The sequence below is a fragment of the Alternaria viburni genome (genome assembly GCF_023758015.1).
Source record: "Alternaria viburni strain BMP 2772 chromosome Unknown scaffold_1, whole genome shotgun sequence".
In the NCBI taxonomy this organism is placed as follows: domain Eukaryota; kingdom Fungi; phylum Ascomycota; class Dothideomycetes; order Pleosporales; family Pleosporaceae; genus Alternaria; species Alternaria viburni.
The window spans coordinates 390,253-409,868 of record NW_026055770.1 but is presented as its reverse complement, the minus strand read 5'-3'; the positions used below and the strand labels follow the sequence as shown (position 1 = coordinate 409,868).

General features: G+C 53.9%; 6 protein-coding genes across 6 annotated transcripts; 4 read left to right on the top strand and 2 right to left on the bottom strand.

Annotated features, from left to right (window-relative positions):
- Positions 1 to 702: 702 nt before the first annotated feature.
- On the top strand, positions 703 to 2,032 carry J4E79_000148 (uncharacterized protein; the record flags this gene model as incomplete). The annotated part of the gene is made up of 3 exons (XM_049349066.1): positions 703 to 943; positions 1,007 to 1,254; positions 1,307 to 2,032. 3 exons carry the CDS (start codon positions 703 to 705, stop codon positions 2,030 to 2,032), a joined length of 1,215 nt encoding a protein of 404 aa, XP_049215853.1.
- A 1,488-nt stretch (positions 2,033 to 3,520) lies between these two features.
- Positions 3,521 to 5,388, top strand: J4E79_000147 (uncharacterized protein; the record flags this gene model as incomplete). Its single annotated transcript, XM_049349065.1, has 3 exons — positions 3,521 to 4,438; positions 4,503 to 4,880; positions 4,969 to 5,388. 3 exons carry the CDS (start codon positions 3,521 to 3,523, stop codon positions 5,386 to 5,388), a joined length of 1,716 nt encoding a protein of 571 aa, XP_049215852.1.
- A 358-nt stretch (positions 5,389 to 5,746) lies between these two features.
- Positions 5,747 to 7,852, bottom strand: J4E79_000146 (uncharacterized protein; the record flags this gene model as incomplete). The annotated part of the gene is made up of 2 exons (XM_049349064.1): positions 5,747 to 7,368; positions 7,549 to 7,852. 2 exons carry the CDS (start codon positions 7,850 to 7,852, stop codon positions 5,747 to 5,749), a joined length of 1,926 nt encoding a protein of 641 aa, XP_049215851.1.
- A 1,523-nt stretch (positions 7,853 to 9,375) lies between these two features.
- On the top strand, positions 9,376 to 10,718 carry J4E79_000145 (uncharacterized protein; the record flags this gene model as incomplete). The annotated part of the gene is made up of 2 exons (XM_049349063.1): positions 9,376 to 9,568; positions 9,643 to 10,718. The coding sequence occupies 2 exons, from the start codon at positions 9,376 to 9,378 to the stop codon at positions 10,716 to 10,718; spliced, it is 1,269 nt and encodes a 422-aa protein (XP_049215850.1).
- A 715-nt stretch (positions 10,719 to 11,433) lies between these two features.
- J4E79_000144 (uncharacterized protein) lies at positions 11,434 to 12,050 on the bottom strand (the record flags this gene model as incomplete). The annotated part of the gene is made up of 3 exons (XM_049349062.1): positions 11,434 to 11,658; positions 11,728 to 11,942; positions 12,014 to 12,050. The coding sequence occupies 3 exons, from the start codon at positions 12,048 to 12,050 to the stop codon at positions 11,434 to 11,436; spliced, it is 477 nt and encodes a 158-aa protein (XP_049215849.1).
- Positions 12,051 to 16,260: 4,210 nt separating this feature from the next.
- J4E79_000143 (uncharacterized protein) lies at positions 16,261 to 19,208 on the top strand (the record flags this gene model as incomplete). The annotated part of the gene is made up of 8 exons (XM_049349061.1): positions 16,261 to 16,377; positions 16,478 to 16,577; positions 16,627 to 16,708; positions 16,760 to 16,806; positions 16,857 to 17,183; positions 17,234 to 18,052; positions 18,101 to 18,268; positions 18,316 to 19,208. The coding sequence occupies 8 exons, from the start codon at positions 16,261 to 16,263 to the stop codon at positions 19,206 to 19,208; spliced, it is 2,553 nt and encodes an 850-aa protein (XP_049215848.1).
- Between the last annotated feature and the right edge of the window lie 408 nt (positions 19,209 to 19,616).

Below are 19,616 nucleotides of genomic sequence, written 5' to 3'. Positions count from 1 at the left end.
ACTAGGTGCTCGGGCCCATCACTATTATGCCCGAAGTTTCTGCATGCACTGTGGCGAGCGCATTGGATTTGTGACAGTAGTTCCATCCGGGCTCGTGGATGCAGCTGCATGCCCCACCCCAATGATCGATCTTCGCTAAAGCCATGCAATCTCACCACGTAGTCTTGCCTCCGGTCCATTCACGATCAAATCCCTCAGCCTTTTTCACATTCAGCATGCACGATAACGCACGAAAAAGCAACATCGGGATTCGCCTAGTCTCAGCACGCGTACATCGACATGCTCTCGCACCGGCCATCTCCACAAGGGTACATTAGTCTCCGAGGCTTAACCCCACCCAGGCAAGAACAAGCGGAGCTCCCATGCTCTGGACAGCAGGCCATGCACACTTTTTTCACCACCGCGCATGGTGGCCGGAGCGAGGGACGCGACTGGCGAGAACGAACGAGGGCAGCCCTCGTTGTTTAAAATGTGGCGGACCCCCACTTGGGGAATGAGTTGCAACCTCTCGCAGCCGCCAAATCGTACGCAACTGTACACCACCGTGAGCGACTTCTGGAGTTTTGCGCTCACGTCAATTGCGAAAAGCTCCACCTCACCACGCTAAGTTTTACGATCTTGCCGACAGGCTCTCGATAGCAGTGTCAAGCCTGCGCGCTCAGTTCCCGCGCTTTCGAACCCTCCAGGATCAAGAGAGCGGTCATGAATCCGATTCAAGCTTACCCTGCTGAGGGCGTGGTCGTTCAAGATGCTCATCACGGCCACTACGCGCCCGAGGCAGCTCATGACAAAACCGGTGCTGGCACATATGTGACATCTGAGAATGAGTCGCATAACGGTGCGGCCGGGAATGAGGTTCTAGAACGCGATGCGCAGACCAAAGGACGCTGGTTCCAATACCTCAAGACGAAACAATTCTGGATCACGTTGGTCCTTGGGCAGGGTATGCACCAAACACGCCATTTTCGGATGTTCGAAATGTAGACTGACAAGGTATTACTTCCAGTCCTCGCTCTCTGCATCACCGGTACAAATACATTATCGTCTCTGCTCGCGGAAGAGGGTACATCGATACCCGCCTTCCAGTCCTTCTTCAACTACGTCCTCCTCAACATAATCTACACATCGTATACACTCTACAAGTACGGCTTCAAGAAATGGGGACGAGTCGTCATAAAAGACGGCTGGCGGTTCTTTATCCTTGCCTTCATGGATGTCGAGGGTAACTACTTCATCGTTCTGGCCTATCGTTACGTAGGTTCCTGTCCATTCTCTCGCGTAGACTTGCATGCTGACACACGACTAGACTACCATCCTTAGCGCCCAATTGATCAACTTCTGGGCCATCGCCGTTGTCGTAATAATTTCCTTCTTCTTCCTCAAGGTCCGCTACCACTACACGCAAATTTTCGGCATCCTTCTGTGCATCGGCGGTCTAGGCGTAATCTTCGGCTCTGATCACATCACCGGTACCAACAACTTTGGCGCTACGGACCAAGTCAAGGGCGATCTTTTTGCGCTTCTAGGCGCCACTTTCTACGGTCTGTCCAACGTATTTGAAGAGTGGTTGGTTTCCGAACGGCCGCTGTATGAGGTTGTTGGCCAACTTGCTTTCTGGGGCATGTTCATCAACGGTACGCAAGCGGGTATCTTCGACCGCGCCGCCTTCCGCAGTGCGACTTGGAACGCCAAGGTTGGAGGCTACCTTACCGGATACACACTCATACTTTCCCTCTTCTACTCCCTTGCACCGGTCCTGTTCCGTCTTAGCTCCGCTGCATTTTTCAACATATCCCTTCTCACAGGAAGCTTCTGGGGTGTGGCGATTGGTGTCAAGGTCTTCGGACTGAACATTCACTGGATGTACCCCATCGCCTTTGTCCTCATTATTATTGGCCAGGTTATCTATTTTCTGCGACAGAGTATGGTTGGTGAGGCGTTGAAGCCATGGCTGGGCAAGGATCAGGAAAGAGGCCATGCAGGTGTGGGTACGGCGAAGAAGAGGGTCGAGAGGCCTGAGGCTATTGTCTAGGAGTAGATTCCATGACGGCAACGCCAAAGGGATGATGTCGGCATTGCTCATAAGATCTACTAAACTTACGAACCCTAATGAAAGACTCCGATAGCAAATGCTGGTCTTCTTAGTCGTCTCCATCGGCGAAGAAGACATGTAAACTCAATATCTCAACCGATCTAGCAGCTACGAGATGGGCATCCTCCGTCCAGACCACCTTCGTCTATCAGCCCATCCTATCGACCAGTTGCGATGCGCAGTGAAACATTCCGTTGTGATGACGAAGTAGCCGTGGCTCAATTGCGCCGCACACTTGACCCTGAGGTTCTGCTCATGATCCCTTGTTGTTGTAGCTCCAATCGGGTATAATTGGTGCAAAGAGCCTATGCGGAATACGAATAGAAGCCAGCCGTTGCTTGAGGTTGGGTAGCAAGTCATATAGGCCAGATGAAAATGCGTATGAGTTATTAACGAAACTCGCTCTTCTACCGTATGATTAGAAGCTCGTGCGTGAGGGAGATGCTAAGCCACCGCGCTTCTAAAAAAACGGCCAGTTTTCCTTTCTCACAAGTCCAAGAACTCGCCAATCTCTCTTTCTGCCGATTGGAAAAGCCGGAACCTGATCTCAACAATGAGAGAAAGGAAGACGCCAGCCTCGACCCAGAATGCAAAAGTCGCAAAGTTCTTCCATGCAGTCCAACAAACGACATACGCGGTTGTTATGCCGAAGCCAGCAATGGCTGCGCTTGCAATCGGTGTTGTTGATAATCAGCCCTTGTCCGAAGCTGTCAAGATGAGATAACTGACTGCGAATGCTTCTAGCGGCAAAAACGCCATGACGAGGCACGTGAAGTCGTCGTTGACTGGTAACGAGGGTGACACGTAGGCAATGGCGCCTGTTATGATCCAGCAGGCTAGATTTCCTGTAAATGCAAGAAGCATGGTACCGGCAGTCGGTTTGTGTGGAGACTCGTGTATGCGATGTGTTTGAGATCCGGCTGCGCTGTCTGCCTTGGTTGTAGTTGGAGGGCCTGCAACTTTTATATTGCTCATGGTGACGGAAAATAGTGAACTGTTTCTTTGAGAGATTACGCTCAATTCTTCTTTATAGCGATTCGTTTTACGGTCTTTAGGACTTTCTTGATTTGAACTTGCGGGTAAGATGACGGACGCCAGGCCGTCACGTTCGTCTGGGTCGGATCGCACGGCATATCAGCAAATCAAAGGCATCGTTCTTCAACCTCAGGTTCTTGAATTCGGCCTCTGAGTAATGTCACATGTGCACGAACACATTTAGTGACTGTAGTGCATTTGCGTGGAGCAGAGGCAGTTGAAGCTCGTGCCTAGGTAGTATTCGTTACTAGCCTGTCTTGGCTGACGCCACTTATCACCTGCACCAGCCACTTTCCAACCTTACTTCATCTATACTCTACCTCAGCAAGCATTAAACCATCCTGCTCTATCCGTGGCAGCTCTCAACCTAAATATATACAAATCTCGCAGATCATGTCTTCGCGCGGTCTTCCCGACGTCTTGATGCAAAAGGTCGACGATTATGTCGATTCGCTGGCGCCTCAGATCCAGCCCCGCATCGCCTCCGAACTTGAAATCTTCCAACAAAAGACTATCGACAGCCTGGAAACCCAGGTCGTAGACGCTTTTCGTTCATTGTTCGGTAAAGACAGGCCGTCTTCGTCGGATGGCAGCCGATCGGGCCCTTGGAACCTCAATGACGCAGCACCCGACGCCTATGGTGGACAGTCATTGCCTTTTGCGGATGAAATCGCCAAGTTGACGCGTAGCTTCGGTCAGATTTCTGATGAAGCGGGCGGGGATTTGCGCGATATATTCGATCTTACGGAGGGGAACCGAGGAGGCCCAGAGCAGTCTCGATCTGTAGACGGGGATTTCTCGTCTGGAGCTCGAGGTTTCCTTTCATCGGCTCTGAATGTCGTGCAAGATCATTTCGACGAAAGAGGGTCAAAGGGTGGTCAGTCCTTTGAGATTGGGGGTCTTCTCGGCATGATCAGTAACACAATCAAGGACGCATCTCAGAACCCCGAGGAGAAGGCGAGACTTATCAGCCCAGAGATCAAGCAGACAGTTGGTGACAAGTTACGTCAACAGCACGCGCCTCTCGCTGAGCAGTTTACCCGCATAGCCCTGGAACACATCAAGCGCTGGCTTCGTGGAAACACAAGCACGCGTGACTTGGGTGATGGTGCGAAAGCCGAAATTGCCGAACAGGTGGGCGACCTGGTAAAGGGCCTTGGAAATTTGTTCGGGAGCAAAAAGAGCAGCAATGAGGAGACTTCGAGAGGCTTTGATGACTCTAGTCGTGATGGCGAGAGCAGTAGTGGTGGAGGCTTCTCCCGCGTCATCAGTGACAAGCTCAGCACGGGTCTCGCCAAAGTCCACCGAGAAGTGAGTAATATCCCTCCACGAGATTTGTGTGAGAAAAATACTGACATGACACACCCATCTTTAGGTTCGCTTGGAGTTCCGCAAGATCCTCGGAGCAATCGAGAAACAACTATTCGAATTGTTACCTGATCAATTCCAACGTCCGCTCGAGAAGATACTAGGAGGAAATCCTTTCGATTCACAGCTCGACCGCGATGCGTCCGGTCCAGCAGATCGCGGGTTTGGAGATGACATCAAGTCCAAATTGCTCTCCAAGATCCGTGCTTTGGTACAAAAGGTACAAGAGACACTTCGAGAAAGCATACTGGGTGTAGTCAATGGTGGTCATCGCAAGTTTGAACGTCAGAGCTGGGTCTTCGTGCAGGGCATGGTAGAACAGAAAGTACAAAGGTACCTGCCTGACGTTGAGATCAACGTCCCAGACGACATCGGAAACGAGAACGTAAGCGTCGGATCTCCGACTGCGAACACAAGCATGGGAGGAGGGTACCAACCTCCGTCGCAACCGCCACACAGTGACCATGGTCCAGCCCCCCCGTCTGGCAGTTACAGTGGACAGGAACATGTGCCGCAGGGATACAACAACCCCCCACAGTACCAGAGCCATGATCAATACCGAGAGGACCCTAGACGCGAGTACCAAGATCATCAGGCGTCACAATACCCACCGCCTCAAGACTATCGACCCGAGCATCACGGGCCACCTCATGAAGGCTATGCTCCTCAGCAATATCAACCACCTCAACATCACCGCCCTGAATCATATCCATCTCAGGACTACCGATATGAGCACCATGCCCCACCTACACAGGGTTACCATCAAGGACCTCCAGACTATCGTTCGGAGCAGTACCCACCATCACAACAAGGCTACCCTCAACAAGAGTATTCTCAGCGTGACTACCGCGGTGACGGGTATCGGAGGCAGGACTATTAAAAGAGTCGCGTAGGGGCACTGAGCCATGTCAAGCGTAGAAGGTACAGGTGTCAGCTTGCGCGACTTCTTCCACGACTATACCTACGATTAGATAGAAATCAATTATAAAGCCATCGATGACTTCCCGTCTGTAGTTCCCGGGCAGATGTATGTAAGCGTAAGATGTATGACTAGGACTGCAATATCTTTTTGGTAATCGTAAAAGCCGAATTCCGGCTGAAGATTCCTGGATTACGTCGCAGATACGACTACTATAACAACTAAGCGCTACCGACAACTCCATAAATGCAGGCCCAAAGAGATCCGTGGTATCATATATCTGTTCCTCCCAACAATCCGTACGCCTGAATGATCCGTCCCTTGTAGTCCCCTTATGAGGACGATGATGCAGAATCTTCAGCAGAGGGCGAAAGCGAGGCTCCACCGGCCCGAAGAGCTTTCAGCGCAACGTCAACTTCAGTGGTCGCCATCTTCTGCCATTTCTCCCGCGTGTCTTGATCCGCCAACGCATCAGCACCAGCTTCACCAACCTTTTCGTATAGCAAACGTGATACGTCGCGATTGACGTCGGTATACTCCTGTTTCGTGACTTCTTTCTTCAGGTAAATGGGTTTTAACACAGCTGTAACCATGCGCTGCAGTTCAGCTTTGGTAGAATACGAGAGGGTCGGCCGGCTAGGCGACGAGTCCTTCGAGCGAGGGGGGCTGCTGAGGCCGACAGAGCGATGCGCGAGTGTGCGACGTCCGGGGCGGTCGTCGTCTGCAGGGGAATACGGCGAGTAGGTTGGCGACAATTGCTGGTCCTGTTGTACAGGTGATGTGGTGCGAGTAAGATTAAGAGGCGGCGGTGTGGACATGCCGGGAGGTTTCTGGTAGACCGGCGACAGACCTGGGGAGGAATGTTGGGGAGAACAAGCGCGCTCCACGATGATGCGCCGGGGCTGTGGGGCGGCGATCTCCTTGTCGCGCTCGGCAAACCGGTCGACCTCGACCTCCTGAAGCAACGATTGCAGAAAACCAGGCGCGGGAGTTGAACTCTCACCGGTTGGAACTGCAGGGGGCGATGATGCAGCAGCAGGAGCGTGAGTGCTAGCCACCGTGTTGCGGCGTGCGGCTGCCGACGATGACTCTCCGTTGTCCAGGTGCATACGGGTTCGAGGGCGCTTGAGCTTGCGTTCTGGCTTCTGCTCGCGAGGCTCAGAATCGGCAGGGGAGGAGTCGATGGACTTGCGTTTGCGGCCTCTTCGGCTACTGGTGCTCGCTACGCTGGGGGCAGGACGTGCGTCACCTTGGGCTAGCTGCTCGCGCGCCTTCTCGAATTGGTTCCACGCCCGCAGTTCTTCCTGTGACTCTGGATCTTTCGGTGTCTTTGGTGGCTCGCGATGAAGCGTTCGATTCGTCGGTCGTGTAGCGGCGTTGGAGTTGCGGCGTCGACCGGTTACAACATTGTCAGTGGCGATTTGGAAGCGAGTGCCGGCTCCGGCCTGTCGTGCGACTCGCATGCGCTGCTCCCATCTACGGTCATCGCGTCGCGTGGCATCTGACTGGTTCTCAGACTGTTCTTCCTCGTCAAAGGGGAACTCGATGTCAAACTGCAATCGGTCCCAGACGCTCTGCCAGACGCCCACCCATTCGTCAGGGGCATGATTGTGACGCGGCACACGGCTCCGGCCGTTGATCCAGGCAGCGGGACCTCGTACTGCAGGTCGTCGTCGGGACGCGGCTTCCAGCAGACTAGGATTCTCAACACAGCCCTGGCAATACCAGGGCCCGCGAGATGGCATCCGGTCGAGTCCAGCACAGAAGACATGGCAGAGTTGTTCGCAGCTATGGCAGTACATGAGCTGCGATGCGTCGCCGAATTCATCACAGACCATGCATGCATCGTAGCTTCCGTCATCCTCCAGTATGTAGTCGTCGTCGATGATCATGGACGGATCGATATCGGCCACTTGCTGCTTGTCTTGCACGGCGTACTCGGATAGTTTGGGTCCTGGTGAGTTGTTAGTCGAAATTCCATGTCGACAGAGCCACCTTGTGCGGCAAGACATTGTAGGTTTGGGTAGAGGTCATGCTGAGCTTGACTGACCATTTAGCCAGTAGCTAGGCTACTATCAGCCAACAATAGCAGCGTCACAACCGCAGGGCTCCGTAGCATCCAGGACTGACATACCTCCAACGCGCGCGCTGAGCTCGACCATGTTGAAACTGGCTCGACATATAGGGCAACTGTTCGCTCGTTCGACCCAGGGCTTGAGGCACTCGTTGTGCAGATCGTGGCCGCATGGCAGTAAATGTGCGACCAAATCGTCCTCCTTGGTAGACTCTACGGCCGCCATCTTATCCTTGGCATGTGATTGGAGGTCGACCTCAGCGCCATCCTCAAGCGGCTTGGTCGCCAGCGATGATGCGGTGGCGGTAGGGCCGTCGTCGAGGGGGACGAGATCGCCGAGGCAGACTATACACGTCTCGGCCATTGGTGTGATGCTTGGAAGTGAAAGAGCGGAAGTACTCGTCGACGCGATTCATAAGTTGGGAAGATGATCAAGTCGAGAGAGCGGGGACTGTGGTTTAAGTAGCGGACGCTAGTGGCTTGGCCTGCAGCCACACTCCTAGGCAGTCGCAACCAACCCCGGAAACCCGTGATGTTTGCCAGGAAGAGGATGCCCAAGTGGAGACTAGTGGCGCCTTTGGTAGTGTAGAATGCGTGACGAGATCCAAAGCTGCTGCGGGCGGGCAGATGCTAGATGATCAGTCATTCTTCGCGCTTACCTTACCACGTGTTCGGGACCCGAAGGAGCAGTCCGGATGACTTGCGATGTCACCGAGTGGTTACCTATGGTGTAAATATGTTTCAGTTCAACCGCTTCGCTATCTCTTCAACTCTTGATTGTGTCAGATGCGCTGTGGTATGCATACGGAAGGCGCGCTTAGCTTCAAGGTGCTCGCATCGGTTTCCGTCTCGCGTCTATGGGGCATTCTGAAGTGGGAAGGCCGCGCATACAAGGCCGGACGGACTGGAGATCTGGACAATCTTATCTTCGCGAGAAGACGTCACTATGGAATGCACTGATAAGATAACGACAGCTGCTGAATCTGGTGTTGATGGGCCGAACAATGTGTCTGCAGCGCAAGCTCCCTCGGCGTATGGTGACGTGCAGCGCTACCAATGCCAGCCCTTGTATATTCGATACTGCGTTGGAAGACGACTCGAAAGTTCCGCCTTTGTATGGACAAAGTAAAGCAATGTAACGGGTCTTGTATTTCTACGTGTAGCGCCTCGGGCGACCTTGTAGGCGCCGGACGAGGATACCGCGCGACGCGGGCGATGTGAGTTCGCGGTATGTTTGCGGCGGCTTCTTGCATGTAGCTACCATCATCTTGAATCCTGCTGTCAGGTCTTCCTGTGAGATTTGCATGTTAGCGACACTGCGAGAAACGTGGGTGTCGCAGAAAGCAGACCGCTTCATCTGCACTGTCGCGCTCCTCCACCAGGCTTCTCTGCCTTCATTGCCCGATCCAGAGAGATGACTCAGTCGTGCGATTGGAGTACAACAACTTGTGTGGAGGCCGAAAAGCCATTCAAGGATAGCGGTGAGGAATGCAATTCATCGGCGTGGAGGGGCATTGCTCAAATTCAGCGTCTGTTGCCAAGGCGCTTAGAATATTTCGAGAATAGTGCATGTCCACATCGTGATCTATGTAAAGGCTTACTCTGTACGTGGTATCGTTAGCTGACGATCATTTTGATCTTGAACTGTATTGTAGTGCAACACTCGCGATGCAGCCTTCCTTCTTATGAGGCGTACTGCGAGCGGTGCAGATATTGTATCTACCGCGCACGCCGGCGCCTGCCTCGGCATGACCGCAGGCATCCAAAAGAAGGGTCTTGTCCGAGTCGCGTAGTATTCAATGATTAGGAATTTCCCCTAGCTGCACCCCGATTGACGTTTTCCTGTCTCCTCGTCTCTTCTTTGCTCAATCACACACCCTCATCAGGATGGCTCAAGAATCGCGACAGTATGAGCTAATCTTGCTGGGAGCAACCGGATATACCGGAAAACTCGTTGCGGAATGGGTGACTACCCATCTGCCGGATGATCTCAAGTGGGCTGTTGCTGGACGCAATGCGAAGAAACTTCAAGCTGTAGTCGACGAATTGACGAAGCTAAAGCCAGATCGCAAGCAGCCAGGTATGTGGCGACAGAATCTGCGTTACAAATATGTGACGGACAAAATCTGAGACGGGTCAGCTAACGAGACCTAGCTATCGAGACATGCGAGCTCGAGCGTCAACAGCTAGAAACGCTTGTTAAGAAGACAAAGCTCATCATCACGACGGTGGGCCCCTTCATGCACTATGGCGAGCCTGTCCTTGCCGCCTGTGTGAACAACGGCACACACTATCTAGACTCCACTGGTGAGGTGCCATGGATCTACGACATGGTTGCCAAATACGATGAGCTTGCGAAGAAGAACAAGACCATCGTCATCCCCGAGTGTGGTCTCGACTCTGTTCCTGCAGACATCATGGCGTACGTCCTCGCACGCGAGGTGCGCAAGCGCTACGACGCACCCTGCGAGCGCGCCATCATGACACTCTACGACTTCAAATCTGGAATCAGTGGTGGAACATCCCTTACTATGCTGGAACTCTTCAAGAAATACTCACTCAGTCATCTCGGAAAGTCGATGCACCCATACTCGCTATCGCCGGTTAGCGCAGACAACGTCGTCGCAGCACCGTCGGGAAGCTTTCCATACAGTCTTTTCGGTCTACAAAGTATTCCTGAGCTTGGAGGCATCCAGACAACTGGGCTCATGGCAAGCGTCGATGTATGCATTGCACATCGCTCGTGGGGTCTGTACCAGTCTTCGGGTGACGACACCCTGCAATATGGTCCCAAATTCCGGTTCAACGAGTACGCGCGTGCTCCCAGCTTCTTTGTTGGGCTAGCACAGAAGGTCGTTCTTACTTCAGTCGCCGTTCTGCTTGCCATACCAGTAACACGCTGGTTGTTGGAACCCGTCTTCAAGATGGTCATCCCAAGCCCAGGCCAAGGACCGTCGAAAGAGAGCATGAAGGATGACTTCATGCATTACCGTGGTGTTGGCACCACTGGGGACGGAAAGAAGGTGATTGCCAACCTCGAGGTCGCACATGGTGGGTATGTTGCCACGGCGATGACACTCAGTGCCGCCGCCTTAGTCGTTCTCCGAGGCAGGCTAGAGGACAGCGAGGCGGGTAAGCTAGGAGGTGGCATTCTTACACCCGCAACACTGGGAGATGAGTACGTGAAGACACTGAATGACTTTGGTATGAAGATCAGAGTGGACAAGTAAGATATAGAGCGGAAAGGCCTTAGGCCAACAATTGATCTCCAATATCCAATCTACGAAAAGTCTATTTGAACACAGCATGTACGAAACGAGCAGATCGCAGGCTTCGATCGTAACCTTACCGCGCGTGGCTTCATCATATATCATCCCTGGTCTTCTCATCAAAGTGTCATGAGAGCGATGATGTCAATGAAAAATACGTTTAGCTAGTCTTGACGATGTACTCAGCTTGCTGACGAAGATCAATTATGCAAAATGACTGGACCTATTCCTCTCACTTTCAATGCACCTACTCTCTCGACTATCGTCGTTTCCGTCTTCAGGTGACTGCCTTAGCAAACATATAGTAGAGACGTGACAGCTAAGCTATAGTTCCGTATTGCTGGGTTGTCGTTGATCGCTGCTTCGATTCCCCAACCCCTCTATAGTGGATAGTGGAACGACAATGCATTAAACGGTACGATGGAATCTCCCCTTCTCGGGGAGCTCAAAGCAGTCGCCCGATTGTGTTCTGCCAGCCCCTACAGAAAGCCTCCAACACTAGTGCAGCGGCTACTTGGGCAAAAGCGTTTGGTTGAGGGTCAAATGGTAATTCCTGGTGCTGATGTAAGAAAGTGCTCGGGTATTAAACGCAAGTGTCGCTCGTCCTCGTCCGCTACGCCTCCTCTCTGATCCACCGTCCACATCCAACAGAGCAGACGCCAATAGCCCAGTGTGCTCATGACCCGCAGTGTGTCTCTTCCTTCTTGGTTGTACCATCTTCCTTCTGCCTCGCACCACCGGGTCCCTGCTTAGCCAAGGCTTCAATCATCTCCGCAACCGCAAGGGCCTTTGTCCGGTTCGCTTCTTCATCTGCGGGGTCTGAGAGGGTGTCGAGGCCGCCGAAGAGCCAGAGTTCTTGTAAATCGCGGATGAGGGTGGAGATGCCTTGTGCCGTTCGGATCTACGCACTGTTAGCCCAGCCCCGCTGCGTTGGGAAAGCTGGCGTGCGGTATGGAAGCTTGCGACGCACCAAGGCAGCACTTTGTTCTCTAATGACCAGCTCCCTTTGTGCAGACGTTGCATAGTCCAATGCCGGCGGAAACTCGGTTCGTGTGTCGTCTTCCGAGTAGTCGGTCGCATCCTGCATCTTCACGGCGCGAAGAATGGTGGAGAGGTAGCCGTCGCCGCCCCATGGGTCATCTTTCCGGTTGTCGACAATGGAAGTGCATAGTGCCTCGGTCTTTGCTGCAAGAGGGTTAGCATGCGCTTGACGGGCTCTCGTGTGTCTGCATCTCCATAGCGTATATGGCACATACCGAGAAGTGCCTCTTTCGTCCGCTCTGAAGGGTTCATAGCGGGGCTGCAGGTGTGTCTGGCGCTCTGAGTTGCGGAGTTTCGGGAGTGGCCTCCAGCCCGATCAAAGGGCTTATCGATAGCTAGCTCGCACAACTTGTGCTATGCAAACTTGGCTGCCGGCCCTGCATTCGACTTGATCCAAGCATGCGATCGCCACGGTGATCAACACGGGGGGCTTCAAGTCCCAGGGTCCGAGAGTGAAGATCACAGTCTCGCGACCCAAAACCTCGGCGTCGCGTCACGCTATTGATCAACCCGGGGCATGACGTCCTTCAAAGGGGCCCCGTGTGTCGCCAATCTGGGACCGAAGCATTTAACCATTTATCCCCGATGATACGATGGACCCGGTACCTGGTAGTATCGCGCCATGTCAAATCGAGTCCCAGGTGTCTGTTCACCCAAGGCATACACCTGGCCATGACGGCGACGTCGAAAGCTTCAGCGGCTCGTCACAAATTGGCTGACAATTTGTCAACGAGTCGTGCATGGGCATTTTGACGAGTTGGAAGCCCGCGGACAAAGTTGGGTTTAGACGTTCCGTGGACGTTCGGCCGTTCGCGTAATCGAAACCATCGTTACCAGCACGGATGATCGTCAGGAACGGCCGCCATACCCGTCTCCACCTGACGCCCGCTTGTGCTACAGGTCTTGTGTATCGTGCCGTCGTCGTCGTCGTGTCTTCGAGCAAAGCAGACATCTCACACATGGTCTGCTATCACGCAAGCTGAGAGTCTGAGACGGACCGTCTCATTCATGGCCCGTGAACTGGGCCGCAGATAGCGACCCTGCATCCGAAAGCCACGTTCCTGGTTCAATGGCTGGCTGCCTAGGCGGTAGACCCGGGAACGCCGCACCTTATCGCGCAGCGACCACCTTCCACTAGCCTGTTTGACACGGACAATGTCCGATTTCTTGTTAGAGGGCCAACGGAGCGCCGACTACTGCAATACACTGTATTGCTGACCAGGTTCGGAACTTGTCCCGTCTGTGGCTTGCGCCTTGCATGCGTCGCGCATGTATCACTTCCAGCCATGTGGGTCTGCATCGATAACATGCTTGGGATGCATCGAAGAATCCGAGCGAGGCCTATGTTTGCCGAAACAGAGACGAGTCGACGCAGCGTGCGAAAGAAGCCATGTCATAAGATTGTCGTGATTGCTACTGGCAACTATCTACGTGGATGTGTAAAATTTGCGGTGGACCATGCTCACTAATGTCGTGTGCTGAAACACTTGCAAAAACGCCAGGACTCCTGCGTCATTTGTGCTCCTTTAAACGCTCAAATCCTTCCCAGTCGTGATATAAGAATGAAATAGTTTAGAGTAGTAAGATGTCGGCCCCAAGCGCTGTATTGCCAAAACGCCTTGGCCGATGTAAAATCACGCTAAAATGCAAGGTGCAGAGGTTCTCCAATAGGTCGAAAAATGGAGCCTTTGTGGTCAAAGCAATCAAACTTGCAGCACTCATACAGAGCACAGTATGCTGCGTCGGGAAAGGGTGTGCCATGAGCTGCGGCTCTTGGCACGCTGTGACGTAGGCCGCGAGTTGGGAGCAGAAGGTTGAGGCAAAGTCTGGGGTTCAGATATGTGTTGTCGCTTGACCAAAGTGGCTTTTGCAGGTTGTGGGTTGACGACGCGTACGATCTCGTCGTTATCGTCGTCGTCTTTGGACTCTTCAGACTTGGATGTGCCTGTCGCGAACATGAGCAGTTGAGCGTTGAATCAATTAGGGCTGCTTACGAGAAGAGGCTGAAGTACGTCTGGAAGTGTGAGAAGACGTTTCCGCCGAGTCTGCACCTAGGATTAGCGGGTTTGTTAACCATCAATGCCGTATTGCTTACCGTCTGGAGAAGAAACATTGGATAAAGGACTCCGTCGTTTGGTCATGGAAGACCTACTGCTCGCAGTCTGGCGCGGTCGTGGACGATAAGTCGCAGCAGGTGGAAATGCTGGTAGAGTGGGTACTGGCGGTATGTTGTCCGAAAGATGCAAAGGCTGGCCTGACACGGGTGGACCGCTTCCTCTAACACGGTTTTGCTCATCAATTTCCATGGACAGTCGCCGAATCACCGCGTCTATGGAAAGGCCCTCACGGCTCTTGGGTCTGTGGTTGACGGTACGAGTAGGGTTCGGTGTTACGCCGCTCCTGGCGCGCAAGGCTGGGTGTATGAGGTCGGACGAGTGGTCGAGTTTCCGTCGTACTGCTTCGGGCAGCGGTTGAGAGGCGGTTCTACTCCTTCTTGCGGCTTTGATCCGAGCCTGCAATTCTTCAGCGGCGACCAATTTGGGGTTCGCAGCAGGCGCATCCTCGTGTGCCAAAGGCTTGGAAAAATTGGTAAAGGGCGCGGACGTGGGTCTCGGAGGCTTTATCGTAGCAATGAGGTCTTTTTGGTTGAATGCTGCTGGTATGCTCCTGTGTTTCATGGACGTGGACATTATTGGTAGTTGGTGATGAACGGGGTGCAAACGTGTTAGGATCCAAGTCGAAGGGGTTTGCGGAAGGTGTTTGGCTTCTGGGGTAGCGTAATCTATAATGGATAATTATGATTTCCCAACAGTCGGGGCGGGAGAGGCACTTGCGTAGCGTGGGAACTGGGTTTCTGTCAATGCGCCGTTGCTTCTAGCGCTTCAGATGCAGATCCCTCTGTGAGGCGCAGCTGGTGAAACTCGAAAAGGCTAGCAGGCGTTGATAAACAATCCCAAGTTGCTTTAGCGACCGCCGACACAGCTCAGCTTCGTATAGGAGCACTTGAGCCTGGCCTCTCAGTATGCCACGGACTAACGAATGCGGCAATGGTCGCGGAACATGGCGCAACGTGTGCCATTGGTGATTGGCCTCCCGCGCTATCATCCCCAAACCCTGGAAGACTATGGCTAGACCATTGCCGATGCATCTACGTGTGCCGTGTCTATAGTTAGTAGTGTCGAGGCTCGTAGGATATATGACGAGGCGTCTGCCTAGGCAATGGTTCATCGAGCTGTTCGCAACGGTGACGGCTCGCGCAGTGCCATGGGGCTCCCACGACGCACTGTGGCATTGCGATGGGCGTCGTGGGACGTTTGAAGGTGGGCGGGCGGCCAGCTATGGAGAAGCGCGTCCCGCAGCATGCATACTTGTGGCTGTCAGCTCTGCAGCTCGTGCACCACTTTCGCTATGGAAGGACGTATGTACAGCAAGTCGAGACTCTCGGATGCCAGCCCAGATAAGTCCAGGTAGACGCGCTGTGCATCTACCGGGAGTGGATCGTACGAGCCTTGCTTGTGAGGTGGTGGCGTGCGCGGCGAAGAGCCCCCGCCTCGTGGCATCGCAGGCCAAATGGCAATGGACAGCCCGGTCGCAGTGGGAGACAGCGAAGGTTGTCTGACCATGGTGCCTTCCTCTATAGTCATCCCCTCGCTTATCCACCCAGTGCAGCGCCAACGGCACGTGACGAATGGGTAGCCCCAGAGCTGCCTGCCTGCCTGTCTGCCTACGTATTCAGGCAGGTAGCCCTGGAGACGAGGGCACAGAGCCAGCCGGGCAGGTGCGTGTGAAGGGCCATGGGCGTAGGTTGCCATGGTGGTGCGGCGTCTGGTGGAGCTGTGGGTGCCAAGCTGATTGCGTCAGTGAAGCCGGCGTGGGCAAGCGCGCATCTCAGCGGGCGCCGTCATACGAGGCGAAAGCTGCACTCCTTCACACCAAGGCTGGCAACGGGTCGGGCGACTGCATACCGGATTACTACCCCGCAACACACACCTCGCAGACCGCGCCCACACATCGCCGCGCTCGCCAGGGTTCCGCGTGGTGGTTACCTGCCCAGGCACGCACTGGCATTGCGCTCCAAGCAGCTAGTGGCCAAGGCCCTGTGCGCTCTCCCGCCTTCGTTTTGCGACCCACGACGCGACAAAGTGTTCCGAGGCTGATCTCCATCACCCTGCCCCGTCACCGCGCCATCGCGTTGTACCATCGACTGCTGCGCGCGCCGGGCCTGCCCCATCCACGCCCTTCTTGTCGCGTTCCCGAGCTCTGCGATAGCCCGCAAGCGCCGCCGCGCCTCCTAATCGTCATCCGCCAGCACAACACGCAGCCGCCCCAATCGCCCACCCCCGACCTCCGCCCCATCCACCGCCAATTGTCCGCTGCACACTGCGCAAACGATCGCGACCGCCCGCCTGCCTCCGGAGGGTACACGCCCTAGCCGGAGAGTGTCGACACGCCGCCGCCGGTTATGGCAAACGTCGCTCCGCCGCCTGCGAGCGAACGAAAGCGCGTCAAGGTCTACGAACTCAAGAACAACGACTGGTTCGACAGAGGCACCGGCTTCTGCAAGGGCGTCGTCGCCAGCGTACGTTCCCCCACATGACCCGCGAGCCACCCTCACAGTTGGCGCACTTGTCGCGGTATCTGGCCCAACAGGCGTTCCAGGCTAACTTGTGCGACCGCAGCAGGAGGAAGCGAGGATCGTGGTCCTCTCCGAGGACGACCAGTCGCGACAACTCCTCGAGACGCGCATCTCCAAAGACGACGGCTACCAGAAACAGCAGGGTATGCGCCTGTCCGCGCCCATGGCATCGCAGCAGCTAAACATGTGCAGACACGCTCATTGTATGGACCGAGCAAAATGGCACCGACATGGCCCTCAGCTTCCAGGAGCCCGAGGGCTGTGCTAGCATATGGTGAGCCGCGTGTGCCTTTCCGAGTCCACGTCGTATGCTGACGCAGAACAGGGACTTTGTCAATGAAGTTCAATCGCGGCTGCAAGCCCTCGCTCAGGGTACGTGACATGAACCGTCCCCAGCTTCCAGCAAGCTAATGCTGACACAGACGATGGTCTTTCAGACGACATCGATCACATCAGTCCCATCCTACTTCCCAGTCCCGACCTCGGCAACCTCCACGAAATCGAGAACCACATGCGCGCTGCAAATTCGACGCCCGGCGGCCGCGAAGCCTTGGCCAAGTTCATACTCGCCCAAGATTACATACCAAAACTCATCCCCTTGGTGGACATGGCCGAAGACCTCGAAAGCGTGTCAGACCTCCACCGACTGTGCAGCATCGTAAAGATGCTTATCTTGCTCAACGACACCGCCATCATTGAATACGTCGTAACAGACCCGGTGGTTCTGGGTGTCGTTGGGGCTCTGGAATGTGAGTTTCGGCCCCCGCGACCTCTCACATGGCTTGCTGACATTGCGCAGACGACCCGGATTTTCCTCTACACAAAGCCAACCATCGACAATATCTCGCTGATGAATCCAAGTTCAAGGAAGTCGTACGGATAGAAGACGAAAACATCAAACGGAAAATACATTACACGTACCGACTCCAATACCTCAAAGACGTGGTTCTTGCGCGCATCCTCGACGATCCTACTTTCAGCGTTCTGAACTCCCTCATCTTCTTTCACCAGGTCGACATCGTCCAGCATCTCCAAGCGAACGGCCCATTCTTGAAAGAGCTTTTCAGCATTTTCTCCCCCAAAGAGCAGAACTTGTCGAGGAAGAAGGACGCCGTCTTGTTCATCCAGCAATGCTGCGCAATTGCGAAGAGCTTGCAAGCCAACGTTAGGGCACAGCTATATCAGAACTTCATCAGCAGTGGCTTGCTGGAAGTGATACAATTTGCGCTCAAGCACCAGGACGCTTCAGTTCGCGTAGCGGGAACCGACATACTGGTGTCTCTGATCGACCATGATGCCTTGATGGTGCGAAGTTACATCTTCAAGGCCATTCAGGAAAAGTCAAAACCGCTCACCGATACCTTGATCGAGTTACTTCTCATTGAGGTAGACCTTGGGGTCAAAGCGCAGATGGCTGATGCGATCAAGATCCTCCTTGACCCCAATGCCAACTCAGCTTCCATAGAAGCCCTCGGGCGGACGAACAGCGACTTCCTGGCCAAAATGAGGGGGCAACTGCCATCTATACCCCAAACAGACTCCTTCATACAGAACTTCTATGACGAGTCTGCGAGGAAGTTGTTCCAGCCTCTCAAGGATCTTGAGGGCCGAGAGTCGAGTAAGTGTGATTGTTCGTCCCCTTGTGATTCAAACTAACATGCTGCAGTGGATGACTTATCCATGCAAGAAGTATCGCTTTACGCCCATTTAGTCGAGGTTCTGTGCTTCTTCATCCGTCAACATTCCTTCCGTAGCAAATACTTCATTCTATCAGAAGGTCTGGCAGTGCGGGTTGCCCAGCTCATGGGTTGCCCAGAGAAGCATCTGAAGCTCAGTGAGTCCCCCTACATCGATATGATGGCTTCCACTAACGGGTTCTAGCCGCTCTCAAGTACTTCCGCACTGTTCTCGGCTTTCACGATGAGACGCACAACCGCCAGATCATCCAGCACGAGCTGTTTGAACCGATCTTGAAGATACTATACGAGACCATGCCGCGCGATAATCTCCTCAACTCGGCGTGCTTGGAGTTGTTTGAATTCATCAGGCGCGAGAACATCAAGATGATTGTTCAGCATCTTGTCGAGACATATAGAGAAAGATTACAGGAGATTACGTACGTGGATACGTTCCAAAACCTGATACTCAAGTATGATCAGAACCATGAGCCGGTAACGACCCAAGAAATGGACAATTCCTTTACGAGTGTGGATAGCGACACACCTGCACGACATGCCGCGGCTGTCAATGGTGGCAAGTGGGGCCAAGGCCTGAAAGATGCAGACCCAGATGAGGAGGCATATTTCAACACATCAGACGATGAGGATGATCATTTGTCTGGGGCCGGAAAGTTGGCCATGAATGGCGCATCGCCAGTGCGACCCCTCGTCAACTATCCAGATGATGATGCCGACGATGCCGATATGGACGACCTCGCCACCGATATGCCCGCCTCCGCTCACAAAATGTCGACAACCCAGTTGCCAGAAGGAAGTACATCCCCCAACTCGACCTCCGCAGGATCGCCACCAGAACGGATATCGGAGAAGCGCCGTAGAGAGGAGGACGAAGAGGACGAACTCCTCGCAAGCATATCCACCTCTGCTGGGCCAAAGCGACGCGCTTCCACATCTAGTAACGCCAGTTCTGGAAGTTTGCGGAGTTTGCGTCGGAAGTCGCCTAATGTCAACTCTGGCAAAGATGGTGGCACGCCAAAGAAGATATCGTTATCGATACCACTCAAGAGCAGTGGTGAAGGTGGCGAAAGCGGATAGTATGGCATGCCTCCTCCGCGATAGAGTAACCAGTATTCGAGTATGTGGAGGAAGTCTGGATTTTTGCTCTACAGCAAGCCTTAAAATAACCCAAAAGATACCCATTGGAAACTCGATAAACAAGAACGACGTTGCATGAAAGGGGTTGTACGAGGTTTTGCTTCTTCATGCAAATGGTTCCGATCTGGTAGCGGCATTGCGAAGGTGTAATTATTAGGCGTTCAATGTCTTGACCATTCCGGCGTGGGGGTTTGGAACGGCCACGATGGAATGATGCAGCGCAGCGTGTCGTATTGTCAGCGTGCGTTCAGGTGTTGGATTTTCTTGTGCATGATCGAAGGTATCCGGCCTGTGTATTATAACTCGTTTTCGTGCGGGAATGTCAACTCGTATGCAAGTCATCAATCA